Source organism: Aythya ferina (genome assembly GCF_964211825.1).
Source record: "Aythya ferina genome assembly, chromosome: 13".
NCBI classification, from domain to species: Eukaryota; Metazoa; Chordata; class Aves; order Anseriformes; family Anatidae; genus Aythya; species Aythya ferina.
The window spans coordinates 1,554,161-1,573,173 of NC_140311.1; the positions used below are offsets into that span (position 1 = coordinate 1,554,161).

Consider the following 19,013-nt stretch of genomic DNA (forward strand, 5'->3'; position numbering starts at 1 on the left):
TGGAACCTGAAAAAACATGCAACTTGACCGGGCTTGCTTTTGTAAGTCTGAAGACACATGGAGCTGCATGGCTTACAGCTGCACCGAGCCCCAGCTGATGCTCAGATGGCTTTGGGCAGCAGAGCAGCTGATGAGAAACATGCACATTTTACACTGCTGAGTGGCACAGCTTCACTAGACTGAAGGAACTTTACTAATAAAAAGTTTCTGGACTGCACTCAAATTAGCATATGAGTATAAAGATCAGGTAGGAGGAGAAGAATAGCAGCTGGAAGTTTAATTCTTGTCTTGAAATGTCATGTTCATTAAATGCTACAATAAAACACACAAAAATATCTGCAGGCAAATTTCCATTTCTTCTGTTTAACCCAGATTCAAATTATTGAATCTATTCTTTCTTAATATTTTTGATCACAAACTGAGTTTAGATTTTTTTTTTCTTGTTGTTTCCAATTCAATTCTTCAGACAACCATCTTTTGTTAGTTGCTTGAGATTAGGCCTCAGAGTTGCCTTTCTTCCCCTGATGCAGCCCTATATTCATACTTTCAAAAAAGCATAAGCAAGTTTAGGACCCAAACTAACATTTTAAAACGTAGCTTAGGTGCTACTATTTTACCCTAGACATTAGCTGAAACAGCTTAATTAATGATTTGAGCTTGACAGAGAGAGAATGATCTTCCCCAGCCTAATTTCTTTCTATGTTAAATGCTCGTTTATATAATCAGGCTTATAGCCTGTTTCAAGTCAGCAGAGATCCCAGTCCTCCAGTGAAATATTGCTTCATTCAATTTTTATATACAGTGTGAACTTGCATTTCATTCTCCTATGAGATGACTACGATATTTGGTCTATGTATGTTATTGCTTTTTATTTTCTTTTCAGTCAAATTTGGAAAAAGGGGGACATTTAAAAATATCTAGAGTATTGTAACATTTCTAAGCTATCCCTTTTGCATTCAATCCTTAAACAGAACAGCAGAAAGTTTAAACTTTATACAATGATACCTGCAGAGTGCCTCTCCAAGATCCTTTATAAACAAGAGTACCTTAAGGCACCTCATGAGGTACCTAAGGTTCAGGGAGGCTAATAACTAGCACCAAAATTATGGGAAATGTGTGAAGGAGCTACCAACAGAACTTGGTGCCTCAATCCAGAAAAAAAAAAAAGTGAAGTCACTTCTCGTGTATTTAAACATCACCTGCACTCTCACCTTGTTCTTGAAAAACATGCGGTGGTGGATGCTGGTGGATGAACTGTGGCGGCAGCTCTCCTGTGCCAGGAACCGGAGGGTACACCGGGTGAGGTGGGTGGGGAAGCAGAGCATGGTGATGGTGCATGTAATGTGGCACGTGGGGAGGAGGAGGAGGAGGATGCATGGAAGGATGGAATTCAGCCGAGTGTGGCAACACCACCACTTTACGAACTCCATTTTCTTCCACCACCTGTCAAGCAACGGAAGAAATGAAATCTCAGTGCAGAAACAACCTTGTAAATCTTGTGCATTTAATCAAGAATCTCCATGCCCAGGTTTGCACCTGCCATCTGACAGTCGAGGACATACAAGCAGAAACGAACCCCTGTGGTTTTTTTTATATACCCAGCATGTATCACTGGAAGAAACTGAAGTTGAAGGCAGTCAGTTTTAAGAAGCTGAGCCTCACACATCAAAGTGCTAAGTGAGATTTGAATAACGTATACATTCCTTTAAACAAGTAATGTGAATCGATCAGGGTGCAATTCCTATTCTCCTTGCAGTTGCAGCCAGAAGACCTGCTTTACACCAGATGCAGCCTGCCAGCACTATCACACGTACAAGTTGCTGCACGTCACCCATTTGTGGTCCATGTCTGCATGCATGTTCCTAGCCTGTGGCAAGTACAAAGTAGTACAAGTCAGCTCTGCTGTCTTGCACTGCGATCAAACCCAACTCAAATGTCAAAATATTTCATGTTTGCCACAGGCGAAGAGAATTCAGACAAGGAACCTGTCTGCGTGTCTGAACTCTAGGATAAAAAGCTGCTAATGGTCTAACGCATGGAAGAGCTGCCCTGTGTATGCACACACACACAAACACACACTTCTGAGCACGTCCTAAGCTGGCAACACACAGGCTCCTTTCAGAGTCTAATTCAGCCAGAGTTAAATATATTTAACAGCTATCTCAGTGTATTCCTTTTCCTTCAATAAACTTGAAATACATTGAATTTTATACAGTAATTCCCCTCTAAATCTTAAGCTGAGGAAGGGCTTCAGACAGAGCTCAGGTTTTAGAAGACAAAGTCAAGCACTAACACCAGAACAGGATTCACAGAAAGAAATATCAAACAATGATGACATTGAAGTAAAGCTATGCTGCCCAGTTTAGCCTCATCTAAAAGACATCTGGAAAAGACAACCAGAGGGTGAAGTTTACAGGGTCCTTTCTCCAGCTGTCATTCAGAGCTGTTTCCATCTGTGCTGCTTTGTTGTCACCCAGAGGTGAACACGTTGGGATTCTGTGGTTACTATCCCTTTTTGCTATCTGAGGGACCAAGTTTTTTTTTGACCACTTCTGATCGGGTCAAAGGCCTTTGTCCATCAGAGATGACCTGGCTGTATTTCAGTTTGTTACGTCCCCATACAGAAGTGCACTGGCACAACATTCACACTAACGAACGAGGAAGTCTGACTCAGAAGCAACAAGATTGGATTAACTCCTGTTAAAGGCAGGCAACAAACTGAGCACGTTCTGGTCTATTCTCCCTTGCACAGAAAAATTAATCAGGTATCAACAGTGTAATTTGGAAAAAAAAAAAGTCAATAATAGAAAAATATTCAATCTTAACGGCAAACTGACAATCCAAAATTAATCGAGGCATTTTTCTTAATTGGTTTCAGAATTAGTCTGCAGCTTTGTGCTTCCTTCCCTCTACATCTGCCTTCTCCTCTGAGTTGCACTTAAAAATACAAATCACAGATGCTATTAGGAAAGGCCTTACGATGTTTTAGTATTAATACAGCGAGGGACCACATAGCCCATATTGCTGCCTGCAGATGCAAGCAGGGACCTGTGGCAAGAAGGGCCAGTCCAGATGCAAGCTGGCAAGCAAAAATGAGATGCAAAACTATTTTTTTTCTTATGAAATCTGTAAAATAAATCATACAAAATCAAATCTGCTCCTAGAAGATCTCAAGTTATCTACACAGATATCTGTTACTAAAAAAAAAAATACAAAACTTACATTTTCAGGCATTTAATGAAAGCATTTTAATGAAAGCAGACCATATGTTTTATCCTTTTAGTTCCTTCAAGATCCTCTCTTAAAGTATGTTTAGTTTGGCTATAAGAAATCACTCCAGCATTTCCTAGTTGGCAAAGAAGGCATTACGGATGTTGAAATATTGCTTATGCCAAAAGTACATTTTGAAAAGCTCCTCAGCAGAAGATAGAGCAAACTAACCAGAAAGTATTCTTCGTAAAGGAAACAGAATGCGGCCACTCACAAACTGCCCTGACAAAGTTCAGCTGTAATATGACCTCAGAGCCAGCTGTATTGCTAGCAATTCTTAACAGACTCGAAAGAGGAAAAAAAAACATTGTAAGAAGTCACTGAAGACCAAGTTTCTGCTACACTGAATACAATTTGTTCTTGGAGCAACGTGGGGGGCTTTTTGGTTTATCAACAGAACTAAATACACCATTTCAAGCATATTACTGTGCATAATACTATAACACACGCTTTAATGTATGTAAGCCAAAGCTCAGAGCAAATTTTGACAGTTATATTAACTCTGCTCTGCGTATATAGTAAACAAGCGAGCTCATTAGGCCCACTTTCTGGCAGAAGGGATGTGTTACTGTACTAAGGTTTGTACAGGATTTTACAGCCTGAACCTGCTATGTCGCCGTTATCCACTACTGAATCTCTTCACTTCACTTTGGGAGAAACCAAAATTACTACTTCTGGGTTTCTTCTAACAGTTTCTGGAACAGAAAGTTGAAGTCTCATCTGCTGAGAAGCATGTCACAAATAACTGATTAAACCTAGCTTCAAACTTGTCTATCACTGTCATAGTGACCAAGGGAATTAAAACAACAGAAAGAAAAAAACAACAACAAAACAACAAAACCTTATTTTCACGTGACAGCTAACACAGAACAAATGTATTTTTCAGTTTGTACACTTCAGCATTTGCCAGTGCTCTGCAGACTGTTTGCACTGAAGACCCAATTTTGTACTGAAGCATAAATTATCTGGGGGGATCTTTCTTCAGGGTCTGCATGAAAATGCCTATTTATAACAGCAGAAGCACAAACTGCTGAGGCAGCTGTCTGCAGAAAGACAACGGCCTGGGGAACACAAGAACAAGGGGTTAACAAGGCTCTCAAGCCTGCTTGGAAACTGTACATTTGGAACATTACTAGAAATCAAGAAACCTGTTCTATCCTGTTGGGAAAAAAAAAAAAAAAAGATGTTTTTAATTACTTTCCTTTAAAAAATTAATAATTTAAAAGTCAATCAAACTGAACTTCAAATATGCCTGATAATAGTTCAAACACCACACATCGCTCTGATTTGCCTCGACTTAACAGTGCAGAAGAGTGGAAAACCAGTGAGAATGGAAAAGTAAAGCTAGGAGAGAAGCCCAGAGTCCTGCTGTTTCCACAGGCACATGTCAGTAGCATTAACACTCCTGTTCACTCGTCTGCTGTAATGGCAGAGATTTTACTGATTGTTAGGGAGATCAGCACTGGTAGAGGAAGAGGAAACTTCAATAAATAGGAGTTATATTGGAATAGAAAAATCTAAATTATCAGAAGATATGAAAAAGAAATAACTTATGCAGTCTGGAAAAAAAAACAAAAAACACAAAATCAAAAAGACCTGAGGGATGACAGAGAGAATGGTACTGGTATGTGATCCGTATAACCTCAGTCTAAGAAAGCCATGTCTCACATCCACAGCATGAACAAGACAAGTTCAGCTGCTGCCATCAGCTATGTTCTCACCAGGCTGCTTCTAGCACAGCCAAGCACGATCTGTACTCACCAGTCCCCTGGTACTTAGCATGCTACAATCCACAGGCATTGCTCCCGTGCCCTAAGCACTTACTTTCACCCTGAAAACAGGGCTGAAGGCAAATCAGGATGTGCATCCTGCTAATGGAACTCAACAGCCAGCCAATTCAGGGCCACCTACTGCCTTACTGGAAGTAACCTTTATGGCCTAGTAACTGAAATACTAATAAAAGAAAGAAAACTAGATCAAGGTGAGAGCGCGTACAACGAAGTTAAATATTTGATAAGTTCAATGGAAAAAATGAGAGCTGCTTTTACCAGCTGTTATAGATAAAATAATCAATAGCTTTATTGTTAAGAAGCCACACCCACAAACATACTTAAATATGAGAATAAATTAACATTTACCTGAGATACGTAACCGGGAGGCACAAAAATAGGCGGCATAGAACCATTTGGTGACATCATAGGAACATGTGCTGGACCTGAGAAGTAATAAAGTGCCACTTTTAAACAAACAAGGCTTTTACAGGCGCGAGACACCTGCTTTCGAAAGCTGTGGATGGTGTCTCAAAAGCCAGCAACTAGACCCAGCTCCACAGATATGGAACTTCCTTCAGACAGACAGGTTTAGAGGCAAGGCTTCAACAACCCAGTGAAAAACTATTCAGGAGAGAGACTTAAATAACAAGACTGAGCATTAAGAAAAAAAAAATCTGCACCAAATTTTCATCAAGAAAAATAATACCACGTGTCTCACCAAGGATAACTTAATGCCTGTTTTGAATGTGATATTAAGTAGGATTTAATAACTTTCTGGAAGCATCCATCATTTCAGTGTAAGTGTGTCTGTGCAATCATTTTTACAAAAAGCACAGATTAGACACATCCCAACCACCATGCTTGTACAGCCAACAGTAATTCTGTAACTGTGCAACCATGAGCAAAGATCAATTTCAGTTCTCATATTGTAACACAATTGCTACAGTAACACTGACAGCTATTTGACAATTTTTTACTTTTTTTAACATAAAGATATGTTATTTTTCACTTCAAGCTGAAAGGTTTTACTCATCTCCGGGATTTGATCAAAGCAGAATGGACATGTTTTATATAATATGATTTGAAATGGTGAAAAGTATCCCTAAAATGGAAGTACTGATAAATTCAAGTTGACTTATAGGAGAGATTTTGAACCAGCCTCAGATTTGCGGTCGTGTCACTTACCCAGCAGCTAAAAAGCACTTTGAGGCCACACACAGGCGGTAGTGATGCTTCCCTCAATGTTAACAAACTGCTAATGCTGCTACCTGACCTCAAAGTGAGATCACACGGCACGTATTACATTTGTTTAGAGAAGTCTGGATTAAATCTCACAAATTCATGTGTTAAGAGCCTAAGAAGGATCATTACAGGATCTTATCTATATCCTGTAGATATTCAATCATTAAAAGAGCTGTTGAAATGCCAACCTTTTAAGAGTTATTAGCAAGGTCTGCAGAGATGCAAGGAAGCCTGGCAATTTCTCAGTGCTGTCTTATTTTTGCTTAAGTACAAACTGAAAAAATCTGATTTATTACATCATGGAACACATAAAAACACATCTGACATTACAGAAAAATTCTAGTAGCAATTTTAAGACATTTGCAGAGAGTAAGAATATTTGTATTGGGTACTGCAGTGTTTCCTTTACCTTGAATACACTGAATGTGTCCATCTTCAGTTGTAATTGTAAATGTTTCACCCGGGTTTACCTGCACAAGAATAACCTGCAAAAAGCAAAATACAGAGTAGCTGTTTTTTTGTTTATTCATTTTTTTTTTTAATTTTAGAGATTAATTAGAGGAAAAATACAACCATTTTATTTATACCTACACGTTTGATTAGAATGAAAGAGATTAAAAGATTAAAAGGCAAATTTAAGAGATTAAAAGGCAAACTGAGGAAGAATGAAATTTCCTCCCACTTTGATATAAATTACTACCTGCAGTGCTTCCATTGATACACCCGAAATAATCAAGTATTTATTTTCTCTATTTTCCACACTGCTGTATATCCTTCTTTCTGAATCAATAAATGACCTGTTCTTCACTTGGCTTTCTGAGTTTTGCCTTCAGTTCCAGACCTAAACTGGCAAAAATCAAGACTACAGAAAAAGAAAAAGCTGCTTTGTGCAAAAAGCAGCCACATTTTCTCATTGATGGCATATCGGTAGGCATTTTGACAACGTATTTCCTCATGTTATCAGCTAATTTAACAGAAGCATAAGGTCCTTTGGGAGTGAAGGAAGAGGGAATGAGGTGGTAAAGCAGATCATGCCGACCACCTCTGCTCTACAGCTCCTGAAAGATCAGACGTGTTTTCTCATATCTGTGTGATCCTGTAGCTAATGACACGCTCCCAGTGAGGGTCACTGAGTCAATTTGAACAAGAGCATATTCACTGTCACCCAAATCAGGGCGGACAGCTGCCAGAATGATTCCTCTGGCAGTCCAGATTACCAATTCACTTGTGCTGCACAGGGCAAACTATCGCCTCATTCTAGCACTAGCACAGAATTATAACATTTTGGCAACCATGCTTCAGCTTTACCCTAACATTGAGAACTTCACTACAAGAACTTTACAGTGAGATTCTACTATACCACAGGTCTAATTCTTTAGTACAACGGGGGGGGGTTGGCCACGTAAGAACAGCAAAGTTACAGTCCAAATTCCACCCTGGTGATGGTGAGCACAAAGACATTTGATCTAAAAACTGAAATTAAAGACATTTGGAAATGTGTTTTAGAACACCAAAGAACACCAACCCCACGCCGGTGAGTTCACAGTATGAGAAATAATTCTACTCTGGGTAGGTAGCTTGCTTCTGGACAAAAGTAGGACAGCAAATGCCCCTGAAATAGTCATTTAGCCAGCCAGGTATATTTATCATGGCTCCACAAGGAGGACAGAAGGTGATATTTTTTAAAAAGCCATAATTGAAACACTGAAACGTAAGCAGATCTGTCATTTCAGTGTATTAGCAAATATGAAACTTTACTAAAATTCTAGAAGTAAAGAAAGAGATGCAATGTTACTTTTATTTTTTATTTTTTTTAAGGAAACAAAACTGGCAATAAGGGGCTGGGAATTTGCCAGGGCACAAAGAAGGAAAAACAAGGTCTGTGTTAAAGTACTGCTGCTGGGGAAGGACACACTAGCAGGGGACAGGACTCCCCAGGCAGATATTAAACCTCACAGCTAGTCTCATCTCCACAGACAGGAAAATTCAGAGGCAGGAAAGGAATCCTTTTAGAAATTCAGAGCCTCTGCACAGGTCAGAGCTTGGGAAGAAGTTCAGCGAACTGCAGTTCAGGAAGCTATTAGCTGAACTCAGTGAAAAGAATCACAAGTGGTGTAATCACAGGACTGCAGAGCAGCTCCGAGACTGGAATTTCAGGAATGCACGGGGGCAGTGTCTTGGAGGAATGACTCACTCTAATTAATGAAGCAAAAGCAGTTCCATCTACCTTCCATCAAGGAAAATTTCCAGGAAGCTCGAGTGTTTCGATAGCCGGCCTAAGCCAAGCTGGAGGCCAGACGAGTGCCAGCGGTCCCAGTAATGTCAACACCCTCAGGTGTCCCACATACCCATTTCAGAACTAATGGGATCAACACAGTTTGAGAGCTCTTTCAAAGCACTGGTCAGGGTTTTGCTTTTAGCTATTTTTCACTTCCACTGCTGAAGTTTTCTTTCAGAACAAGAAATCCTTCCAGAAAATTTCCAAGTTACTTACACTTCATGTGAAACGAAACTGATGAATTGGATGCAGCATCTCACTGCAGTGACTTGTGGAATGGCACAAATTTTATTTCTGAAGAGAAAAACACTGTGCAATACTTTGTAATTAGCCTGCCCTCTGTGGCTCTGGCAACAAATAATTAAAAATCTGCATTAATAAATTAATACTCTACTTGAAAGCGAGTTTGTGGCTCAGCAGTCTCTCCTCCACAAGAAAATGCAGCAAATGAGCATCAGGCCTGTTTGTTAAGTGACAGAAGGGTGGCAATATGATGTAGCTGTTTATATGCAGATGTGCTAGAATGAGACACGCTGGCACACTCAATGAAATGACATTCCCACCCCTGAAGAGAGATGCACCTATGTTCAGTTGACAGACTTACTCATTACTTTCAAAGCAACTCAATTGTAAGTCTTGGAGGCTCTCGGTTTTCAAGTCTACTCTTCAAATACCCTTTTCCTGTGCATCCCCAAATTTTTATTTTATTTTTTTAAACTGCACCCAATTGCAAACAGCCTCCACTAGGTTCTCAAGACTTCACCGAGGGTCACCTTTTGGGTCATCCACTGCACACTAGTATTCTACACACTGATCTACACAAAGACATGCTGTAGAAAAACAACTATGGAGCCAGTCTCCAATCAGTCCTACTTGATCTATTTTCCTTGTGCAACATGAAACATTAGCTACTGAATAATCTCACAGCTGGTCAGTGTCTAAAATTTCACATTGCTAATGCTAGAACTTCAAAACTAGTTTAGATATTTTATAGCTGTGCTTATTTCAAGACACAGTCATTACTGCCAGATACTTAAAGTTATATATTGATCAGAATAAAGCAATGGACAATTTTATCCCCTGCTTCAACAAGTTGATTGTTTAACTCCAGCTAAATAAAGCCTTCAAATTTATGTTTTCTTTTGTTGTTCCTGCCAACAAATAGACAGTCAGCTATTTAAACAAACAAACAAAACCCCCCTCTTCTCTCCTACAATGTTTGTAGCTGCTGGAGCTGGGGAAAGATGCTTCTTAAATCAAGATCCAGTGTTAAAACATCGGGATGTCTGTAATATTTCTGAACACACACTGAAAATCAACCTCCAAAAAAGGGGAAGACAACTCGGCACTTGTAGTACAAGGCAATTAACTTTTATCTCCAAGCAGTAAATGCACTTCAAGTTTACTAATAACTTGAACAAGCTTGCACTTCAGTCAAATAATTTTGCTTTCAATTTGCCTGTATTTCTACTCATACCAGGTACTTCTGAAGGCTTGTGTCCAATAAAATTCTAAAGTTTCAGCAAAGTATACTCAGGTTTCACCACTGCACTGTAATTATTAATGAAGGTTCTTAGTATCAGGAAACCAGAGGTCTTCTTTCCTCTCCTCTACATTTCCCTGCAACAGACTTCTCAGTTTAGAGCACTGCAGCCACTTTCTAATATTTATAACTTTACATGAGCTTTAAGAAGAGCCTTCACAGCCTTAGTTTTATTAAATATGAAATCCAGATAATAGATTTTCCTTTTATTCTTTTTATTTTTTAGTTTAATTTTAAAGCACTTCCATGTGTATAAAACATTCCTTTCAATTCACAATCTTTTCATACTTCCACTACAGTAGCGTTGAATGATTTTCTTCCTCTGCATAGTTAGCACTTCGAGTTTACTGCCAACATCAGTGCTGAGCACCACATGTTTTTCACAGAATCCTAGAATGGTTCGGGACCTTAAAGACCATCCAGTTCCAACCCCCTGTGTGGGTAGGGGCACCTCCCACTAGATCAGGTTGCTCAAGGTCCCATCCCAACATGGCCTTGAACACTTCCAGGGAGGGGGCTACTTTGTAAATTCGTACCACAGTTGCTTAATTTTGCCTCTTCTTCTTTCAAGCATCAGTTTTCTACAGTGTGCTTGAATGTCAGCCTCCCTACCAACAGCGCAGGCACAGTATGACATGAGCTGTATGGAAATGCAACAGATTTACTTGCCTGCTGTATGCTGTCCCCATTAACCATATGAGGTAGAAGCGGCACTTCGTTCAGTATGGGCGTAGCTTCCAGTGGAGGCGGCTGGTCGGCCATCATGTCTGAAAACCATTCATTGACAATCGCTCACGTTAACCACCTGCTGAAACAACAGACAGTGCCAATATTAGATTTAAACCTTCCTCCTCTCCCGAATAATTGTCCTTTTCAAATACTGTGTTTAAGCAATGCGTATCTTTCTTCTAAAAACAAATTCTTTAAATACATATCATGCACAGCTCGTTCAGCACGGCCACAAGCGATGAAATCAGCACATAGGTGACACAACTATACAGCAGCATAGCTTACACTTACGGAGCACCTTATTCTTAAAATTTGGAGTTACAATTTCTGAACTGGTTACAACTCAAGGTTTAGGCCACATAATTCACATACTACACATACGTTTCAGTCCCTGTGCTGATGAGAAAACCTGCAGTTTCTCCAATGTTGCAACATGTCATTAATACAGAATTTGGACACGGTGAAAGCAAAGCTTAAGGTAGCACAAGAGAGACTAGAGTACTTTGTACAAAAGTCTTTAAGTCATGGAGAAATGCAAATGGAAAAGTGCTGCAGTTTTGGGCTTCTAGTGAATAAACCATAATTGCAATAAGGCAAAATATAATGCAAATGTTAATGAATTTTTGGTGTATAGTTAATTCAGCATCCATAAAAAGCACAAGATAACAGACTACAGGAAATGCTGACATTTCTTTCTTCCTCCCCATTACCTCCCATAACCCAGACAGAAGACCAAAATGCATTTAGGATAGTCCAATTGAATTAAAAAGCAAAACATATGAACAAAATGGAAAAACACCATCCCACCTGTGCACGAACCAAGCCATTCTAGATACTACTGCTACGTCCTTGTTCAGTTCTCTATAGCCAGTATGGAAATGAAAGTATTTGGAAAAATAAAAAAAGCCACAAAACTGATTAATTCTGTACTTGTGGTCTGTATCTTCAGCAGACTAGCAACAGTGGGAAAAATACAGCTGGACTTTCATAATTTCTGCTGGTGTTAACTCATATTATCCAGAAAGGATCTGTGACAAAGGTGGCACTGCAAGATTTCCCCTGCATTAGCATTGCAAGGTAAAGAGGCTGGAAGCATGCAATAGCAAAACCACACTGCTGCTTGTTTGCAAGAGCATCTCAAAATAACTGATACAATCGCACAGCCACATAATAAAATACCCACCACTGCCAAGGAAACTAGCTGAATTCTGCATACCAACTGCTTTCCGGGGCTGCTCCAGTAACACAATTTTAGGGGACCAAAGAGCCAGGTGCGAGGGCTAGACGTGACTTCCAAGGTTTAAATTTGTATCAGGTTTGTCCTAAATATACCTAACTACCTTAGCGTGTTATTTACTTCCTGAACAGAATAATCTTCTGCCTTATTTGCCAGATTTTGAATTACCACTGCCAAGGAAACAAGCTCATCTGACTGTATGCAACTATTTCACTTAAAAATATCTGTACAGTAACGCTGCCAGTCAGTATGCTAAAATTATGGCAGTAGTTTCTTCTTCTACAGCTCTTCTATTTTTAGAGGTTTGTAGTTAAGCCTTAAGAGAAATTGCTTCCATAATAGGAATTCAGTATACACAAGCAGACTGAAAATACGTTGTTTTATTTTATGTTAGATATATAAAATACATGCGCGTGTGCGCACAGTATCCATTTCCTTCATTTAAAAACCTCAAAGACGACAGAAATTAGCACTTAATATAAAGGGGAAAACCCTTCATCAAAAAGCAACTAAACCTGCATTCAGCTGTTCAGCTAACCAAAACAACCAGCTGTAGGAAGACGTGTTCTGAAAGGAGCCCCAGTGCCACCTGCAGCTCTAAATAACCCCGCTGCTCCTGCCCGTGTCTCCCACCTGGCTCAGTGCAGTTCTCTGCGTGCGCCGTCCAACACCCAGGTGCCTTCCAGCATCCCGGACTGCACAGGTAGCAGGCACATTTCACCTCCACACACACACACACACCCCTCCTGCTTGCTTCATGCTCTACCTTGGGATGTTTCACACCAAGAACTTCCTCTTGAAGTCTTTCAAACAAGTGTTCTCATAGGGTTACCGACAGGCTCCAAAAACACTGAATGCTATTTCACGGCAAGTAGTAATCTCCATATGTTAAGAGAAAATGGAAGTGCTAGCGTAAATGAAACCATTTCAATAACCCCTGGGCAGTTTCAGCTGACTCAGAAAGCCAACACTTTACAGCTGGGCTCAGATGGCTGCAAGTGACAGCACCCGAACAGCAAAGAGGCACAGCCCGCTGCACACCGCTTTTTATTATCATTTTTTATTTGCAAAGTCCCTCGTTTTTTTTTCTTGTTTCGTTTTCTTTTCTTCTTTAAGAGCACAGCTTCATTACATTGAGAATACTGATAAAGGAGCAGCAAAACACAGGGCTGCTCTCAAAGGTACCGCTTCTGCTGTTTAGAAGGAACAGGACTCAACCCCAGCATGTTCGACAGCCCAAACTTTTCGATGGAAACAAAGCACACCCAAGCATGGTATCAACAGGTTCACCTCCCATGTCTCCACTTCATTCAAGGAAGCAGGTGGTATTTGGTAAAAGAGAATCCCTGAGAAGTTATTACACAGCACAATTTTCTGAAAAACAACCCAAAGAAGTAGAAATGTATCTTGAAAAGCTGTTACCCGCACCTCCACTACTGCTAGCCTAGGAGCAAGGCATCCGGCCCTGCTGTCTAGGAAGGGAGAGTCCAAAGGAGGGCTGTGAAGCTGGTGAAGGGTCTGGAGGGGAAGATGTATGAGGACCAGCTGAAATCCCTGGGTTTGTTCAGCCCCAAGCAGAGCAGGCCGAGGGGAGGCCTCATGGTGGCCTGCAGCTCCCTCACAGGGAGCGGAGGGGCAGGCGCTGAGCTCTGGGGACAGTGACAGGACCTGAGGGGACAGCACGGAGCTGGGACAGGGGAGGGTCAGGCTGGGGGGTCAGGGAAAGGGTCTGCACCCAGAGGGTGGTCGGGCACTGGGACAGGCTGCCCAGGGCAGTGGGCACAGCGCTGAGCCTGCTGGAGCTCAAGAAGTGTTTGGCCAACGCTCTCAAACACAGGGGCTGATTTTTGGGTGGTGCTGCGTGGAGCCAGGAGTTGGACTCGATGGTCCTCGTTGGACCCTTCCAACTCGGGATATTCAGTGACTAGCTCAGCCCCCTGAGCCTTAACAGAAAAGCAGCAGCAGGGTCAGTAACACCGCATGGCTGCTGCGAGACGAGGGCAAGCGGTGCAGGTGGAGGACAAGCAGCGCGTGGGCACAACGGCAGAGCTGAGAACCAAGAACTGATCTCCAGCCACAACTCCCCCGGTCAAAGCGTTACCAAATGAAGACTCACAGTTCCCCTCAAGCTCTGCCCCTGCCCCCAGGCATTCTCTGAACTCTTGGTTTTACCCAGAACCCAAGACAAGTCAGCTCGGGCAGCCAAACCCAGCTGGTGAGCTGTGGGTGGCCCGAAGAAGGAAGAAGCGCCTGCAGGTAGAGCTGAACCCAAAACCACCTCAGGCCGCCTCTGAGGGCTGGTCACTTCTGCCTTGGTAAGAAAGGCTCAGACAGCTATTTTCCAGGGTCTGTTCTTGGCCCTCAGACATTTTAAGTCTATCATCACTACCAGCTATCCACGTGGGCAGCGAGAAGAAAACAAACAACCAGAAGCATCTGCACTAAAACTGCAGTCAGTGCTAACAGGCAAAATCCAAAGTTATGGATTAAAAACCAAAAATCCCTTCTGGAAGTATCAGGGACTAGACAAATTTTGTCATTTTCCACATTTCAAAGAATACACTGATAGGGAATGGTTATGTAAGAATCAAGAGCAGAATTTGGAGATGTATCTTCTGGAGCTCTGTCACCCTGCCCTGGATGTTTTTTGAGTCAGCATGGAGCTAAACAGATTAATTTTTAGAAAGGTTATGTTTTGTAAGGGTACTTCTTGCCTGCTTCATTTACTTACAGTGGTTTCTAGCATGCATCAGCTAAAGGTCATTCCCCACCCTTGTTTGGCCTGGAGGATGGATTAAAGCCCATACAGCACAACAGTCATTAAAAAGCAGCAGCAGGACTAACCAGCTCAGAAACACCCCTCCAAGAGAGGTAGCTCAAGAAAAATACATTTAAAATGCTGAAATATTTTAATTTTACAAAGCTAATAGAATATAGATTAAAATTTAACATACAGCAGGGTGTACATTCAGCATCTTGCCTGAATTCATTCTGATGTCTCAGTTTGGAATACAAATAAGTGAAAAAATGATTATGTCATATATATGATTATGTCAACATATAAATTGAATTTGCTTCTATAACCTGTAGTGCTCATTGACACAAAGTTAACTAAGTGTAATCAGTTTGTGACACTGAGGACTCACATTTGTTTCCTTATTAATTGGATTTTTGCTGGATCTCGCAGCCAGAGTTGCAGATGATGGCTCTGTGTCAAGGTGGAAGCCGGTGACAAGTGGTGGCCCTCTGGGCTCTCGGGAGGTGTTTTGCCCGTGGCAGGGGGTGGCACTGGGTGGGCTTTGAGGTCCCTTCCAACTCCCTGCCATTCTGTGATCCTAAAACGAATGTTACTTTGTTCTAATACCTACAAATTTTATCAGACTTCCAGGAATATTAGCTCATATGAAAGTCTTGAAAGATGCATTTCACATTACTTAATGCTAACAGACTTTAAAAGTAATGTTTTGCTATATCTGGGTATGACAAAGTAGGATATTAAGGCTTTTTGAATCAAATAAAACCAGCTCATATTTTAGAAGTAAACTCTGAGAAGCTCTGAGTAATCCAACACCGTTAATGTAATATGGTTAATCATGTTAACCATATTAAAAAAAAACGCAGTATTTTCCACTGACAGCCTCACACTACAAAGGCTTCTAAGAAAAACAGAAAATCTTAATGACTAGCCTTCCAGAAAACAATTACAGTATACAGCGGCTGTGCCTGACCTCACTTCCTGACATAGTAAAAACGCAGAGGCTCTGCAGGACTGAAACATCGGCCTTCCCTTTTCTCCAGCCCAAATTCTTCTCCACCAGTGCTGCAGTCATCCTGGAGCCCGTCCAGCTGCTGAGGATCCGCGCTGAACTCAGCGTTCATTGATTCCTGCCTACTCCCATCTGAAGTCACCGCCTCCGTGATAAAGCAGGGCCCTTATTTACATAAAAATAACTCGTGCTCGCCACACAGCCAAAGCACAGGTAGCTAGCTGGGCTTTAGGAGGTGAGATTCGTACCTTAAGCCTGGGAAACATCAGGGATTTTCACGAGACATTTTGAAAATGAAATCTCAAATAGTTGCCATCAGAACGGGAAAGAAACGTGCAATGTCAGTACAGTGGGGTAGCTAATAACAAAAGTTATGTATACAGGGGTGGCGATTAACAGAAGCTTACTAAACCCAATAGAAATAATGCTTACTGCGTATTAGGAAATTTTGCAAAAATTACAAAAGCTCGTTTAGCCATTTGTCAACATGCAGCTCGGAATGAGGTGCCACCTTCAGCTCCCAGCATCACCTCCATCTGAACGATGCAACAGAAAACTTCCCAACTGGAACAGCAAGTGGAAACATTTTCCTCTGCAAAGGCACCACTTCCATCTCAGCACGAATTTTGGAGCAGATACCAGGAAACACCAACAGCATATCAACAATTTTACAGTTTTTTCTTTTTTTTTTTTAAAGCAGTAACAATGAATTTGCAGTTATTAATTACAGGGTTCATAAAAACGAAGAAAAGGTTGGGTATTTATTGTTTATTTTATAACATTGCACAAAAGAAAAACTTCACATATCGAAAAATATTTTTATTGGCATTATATCCTTAAATCACCCTCACAGAATGAGGTTTATTGTGCAAATGTGTAGCAGTGTTATATACTTATCAAGTTTTAGAAATCCCGTTATTTCATGTTAAAATGTTATCCTAGTATTTTAAAAATTTCTTTCCAGAAAGGCCTCGTACATACACTGATGGACACGAAATGCAGAAAGAGAACTCTGTGGGAAGAAATGGGTCAGCTTCATTCCACTTTCCGGAGAAGAAACTGAACAGATTTAATAAACAGTAGGAAAGCTTCTAAGCCCACACATAAGGTATCACAAAGACTGAATTTTTATCATAGCAAGTGGTGGATTTAATATGAGAAAGTTTCCTATTTCAAGGACCTTATTAATTAAATGGAGCTTTTTTTTGTTTAATACAGTAGGCCTGAAGTAGAACAATGTAGCCGAGACCAAAGAGGAAGTCTGACGGTCAGCAAGAAATTTAGCTCAGACTTCCTGATTTCTAGGTTCGCTGCCTTATGCAACCTCCTGGTCTGAGCAAAAGTTTGTGTTACTGCAGGAAGTCAACTACTATTATATTGCTATTTATTTAAAACACTACTGTATCAAAACCAAAACCCTTAATTATACTTCTCTGTATTAATATAGTTATTAATTATTGTTTTATATCTATTTGTTATACTATGTTACATCATGTATATTATTTTCTCTAAGTAGGGGAAAAATCCTCTTTCCAAGCAACGTACTTTGTTACTTTTACATTTGGAAAATATCATTGTATAGAACCAGATCTGTGGTCATGCCCTCTGATACAAAGCAAATGCTGAGATACTTCCATGCCTCACACTGCCAAATCTTGCAAACGGAGAGTTCTGGAGGTTTTAAATACTCTCCAACCTGTCAGTTAAAAGTTTGCATCCACGATCTCCAAAGGTTGTTAAAAAGAACAAAATACACAAACAAACAAAGTCCCCAACCTCAGGCGAAGGAATAACCTCGTCAGAAAGATCAAACCTGATTTATGAATTGTAAAACTCACCCCTCCAGATCTGAAATGCATGCCCCATGCAAATTTGAGGTAGGAAACATTTAGGAAAAAAAAAAAAAAAAAGATACAAGCTACCTTCTCCCACCCAAGTTTTTCAAATAAACAGTACTAACAAGGTGTTTAAGATATCATCCCGATCCCAAAATAGTTCTCCTCTGCCACAGGACCACACATGAGACGTTCTAGGTGGATCGGTTTACTTTCAGCAAGATTAAGGGAGTGAGAGACCTAACAGAATCGGGCTTAACAGAAGCTCAGTTACAATTTTAGCTCTGAAGAGACCACCATCGCTCCAGAACAGTCATCTGTTCACAACTAAATATATGTTTTGATTAAAATGTTGGAAATAATTTATAACGACACCCCAGTGAATTTGTCTGCACCATCCTGCGTGAAGTCTGGCTCCCGTCCAGGAGGGCACCACAACTTTGATACTGAAAACGCTCTTCATGACTTACCCTACAGACGTGCTCAGTCAAACATTGTAAATACTCAAGGCAGGGAAAAAACGATGTAATTTCGCCCTAGGTAAGGCTGTTTTGTTGTAGAACAGTAAGAACCCCAACAAAACACCCTCCCAGCTCCACAGTACGTGGTTTCAGCACGCTGCATCGAATGTTTTCTTCTAGAAAGCCTTTTCAAATCTTTTTCTACGTTGACAGCAACATCACCTAAACTGCTGCAGATGCCGTGGTGGGGAACTACTTGCTTTACATGTGGAAAGAGGTGCGAATCCCCGAACCTCAGCATTTCACTGCCCTCACCCAGGAAGCATTTCTGCTTAGGATCGCATCCAAAGTGACAACTGCAAGAATTGCACTGCTGGAAAGCTTTCAAAGGCAGGGCAGGGACTACCTGAAGAGGCCACAGATATGTAGAGATAACTCTACAGAGACCTGTGTTTTCTGTGTTTTCCAGGAAGCTTCACTGTTCCTTAAATGCTTATTCCCAAGCAGTGCTAATAGTTTCCATGGTAAAATACAGAAGTGACTATAAACCATGCACCAGCCCGGCTAGTCCTCCAGCCCTCTGAAGCCATCTGAGGATCAATGCACAAGTCCAGTTGCCAGAAGGACCGCAAGCAGCATCCTAAAAGCTGCAGAAAGCTGGCTGGTTTCTGCGACCACTGGCAAGAAGGCCCCACAGAATTACCACTGAAGGAATATTAAGATTGAGATGAGCAGTCCTCGTGTCACAGCCACCAAAAAAAACCCTCCCTAAAACCAGAGAACCAGCAGATACAGCAGATGAAGACACGTGGGAACTCTGCCACGAGTGACAGGATCAATTTTCATCCTCCCTTAACAATCCGGATCAGGTTCCTGATG

The 19,013-nt window shown here is 41.0% G+C and overlaps 1 protein-coding gene across 3 annotated transcripts in view; it reads right to left on the minus strand.

Annotated features, from left to right (window-relative positions):
- Positions 1–19,013, minus strand: part of LOC311443950 (fibronectin type-III domain-containing protein 3a-like) — a 45,389-nt gene that overhangs the window by 17,020 nt on the left and 9,356 nt on the right. For 2 of the 3 annotated variants that reach the window (XM_084534641.1, XM_084534642.1), the window contains exons 3-6: positions 10,775–10,913; positions 6,694–6,769; positions 5,409–5,485; positions 1,212–1,443 (exon numbers count right to left, since the gene is read on the minus strand). In XM_084534641.1, the coding sequence (XP_084390767.1) occupies positions 1,212–1,443; positions 5,409–5,485; positions 6,694–6,769; positions 10,775–10,870 (481 nt within the window). In that variant the 5' untranslated portion in view covers positions 10,871–10,913. The remainder of the gene's footprint in view (positions 1–1,211; positions 1,444–5,408; positions 5,486–6,693; positions 6,770–10,774; positions 10,914–19,013) is intronic. The other variant, XM_084534643.1, reaches the window with a different exon arrangement.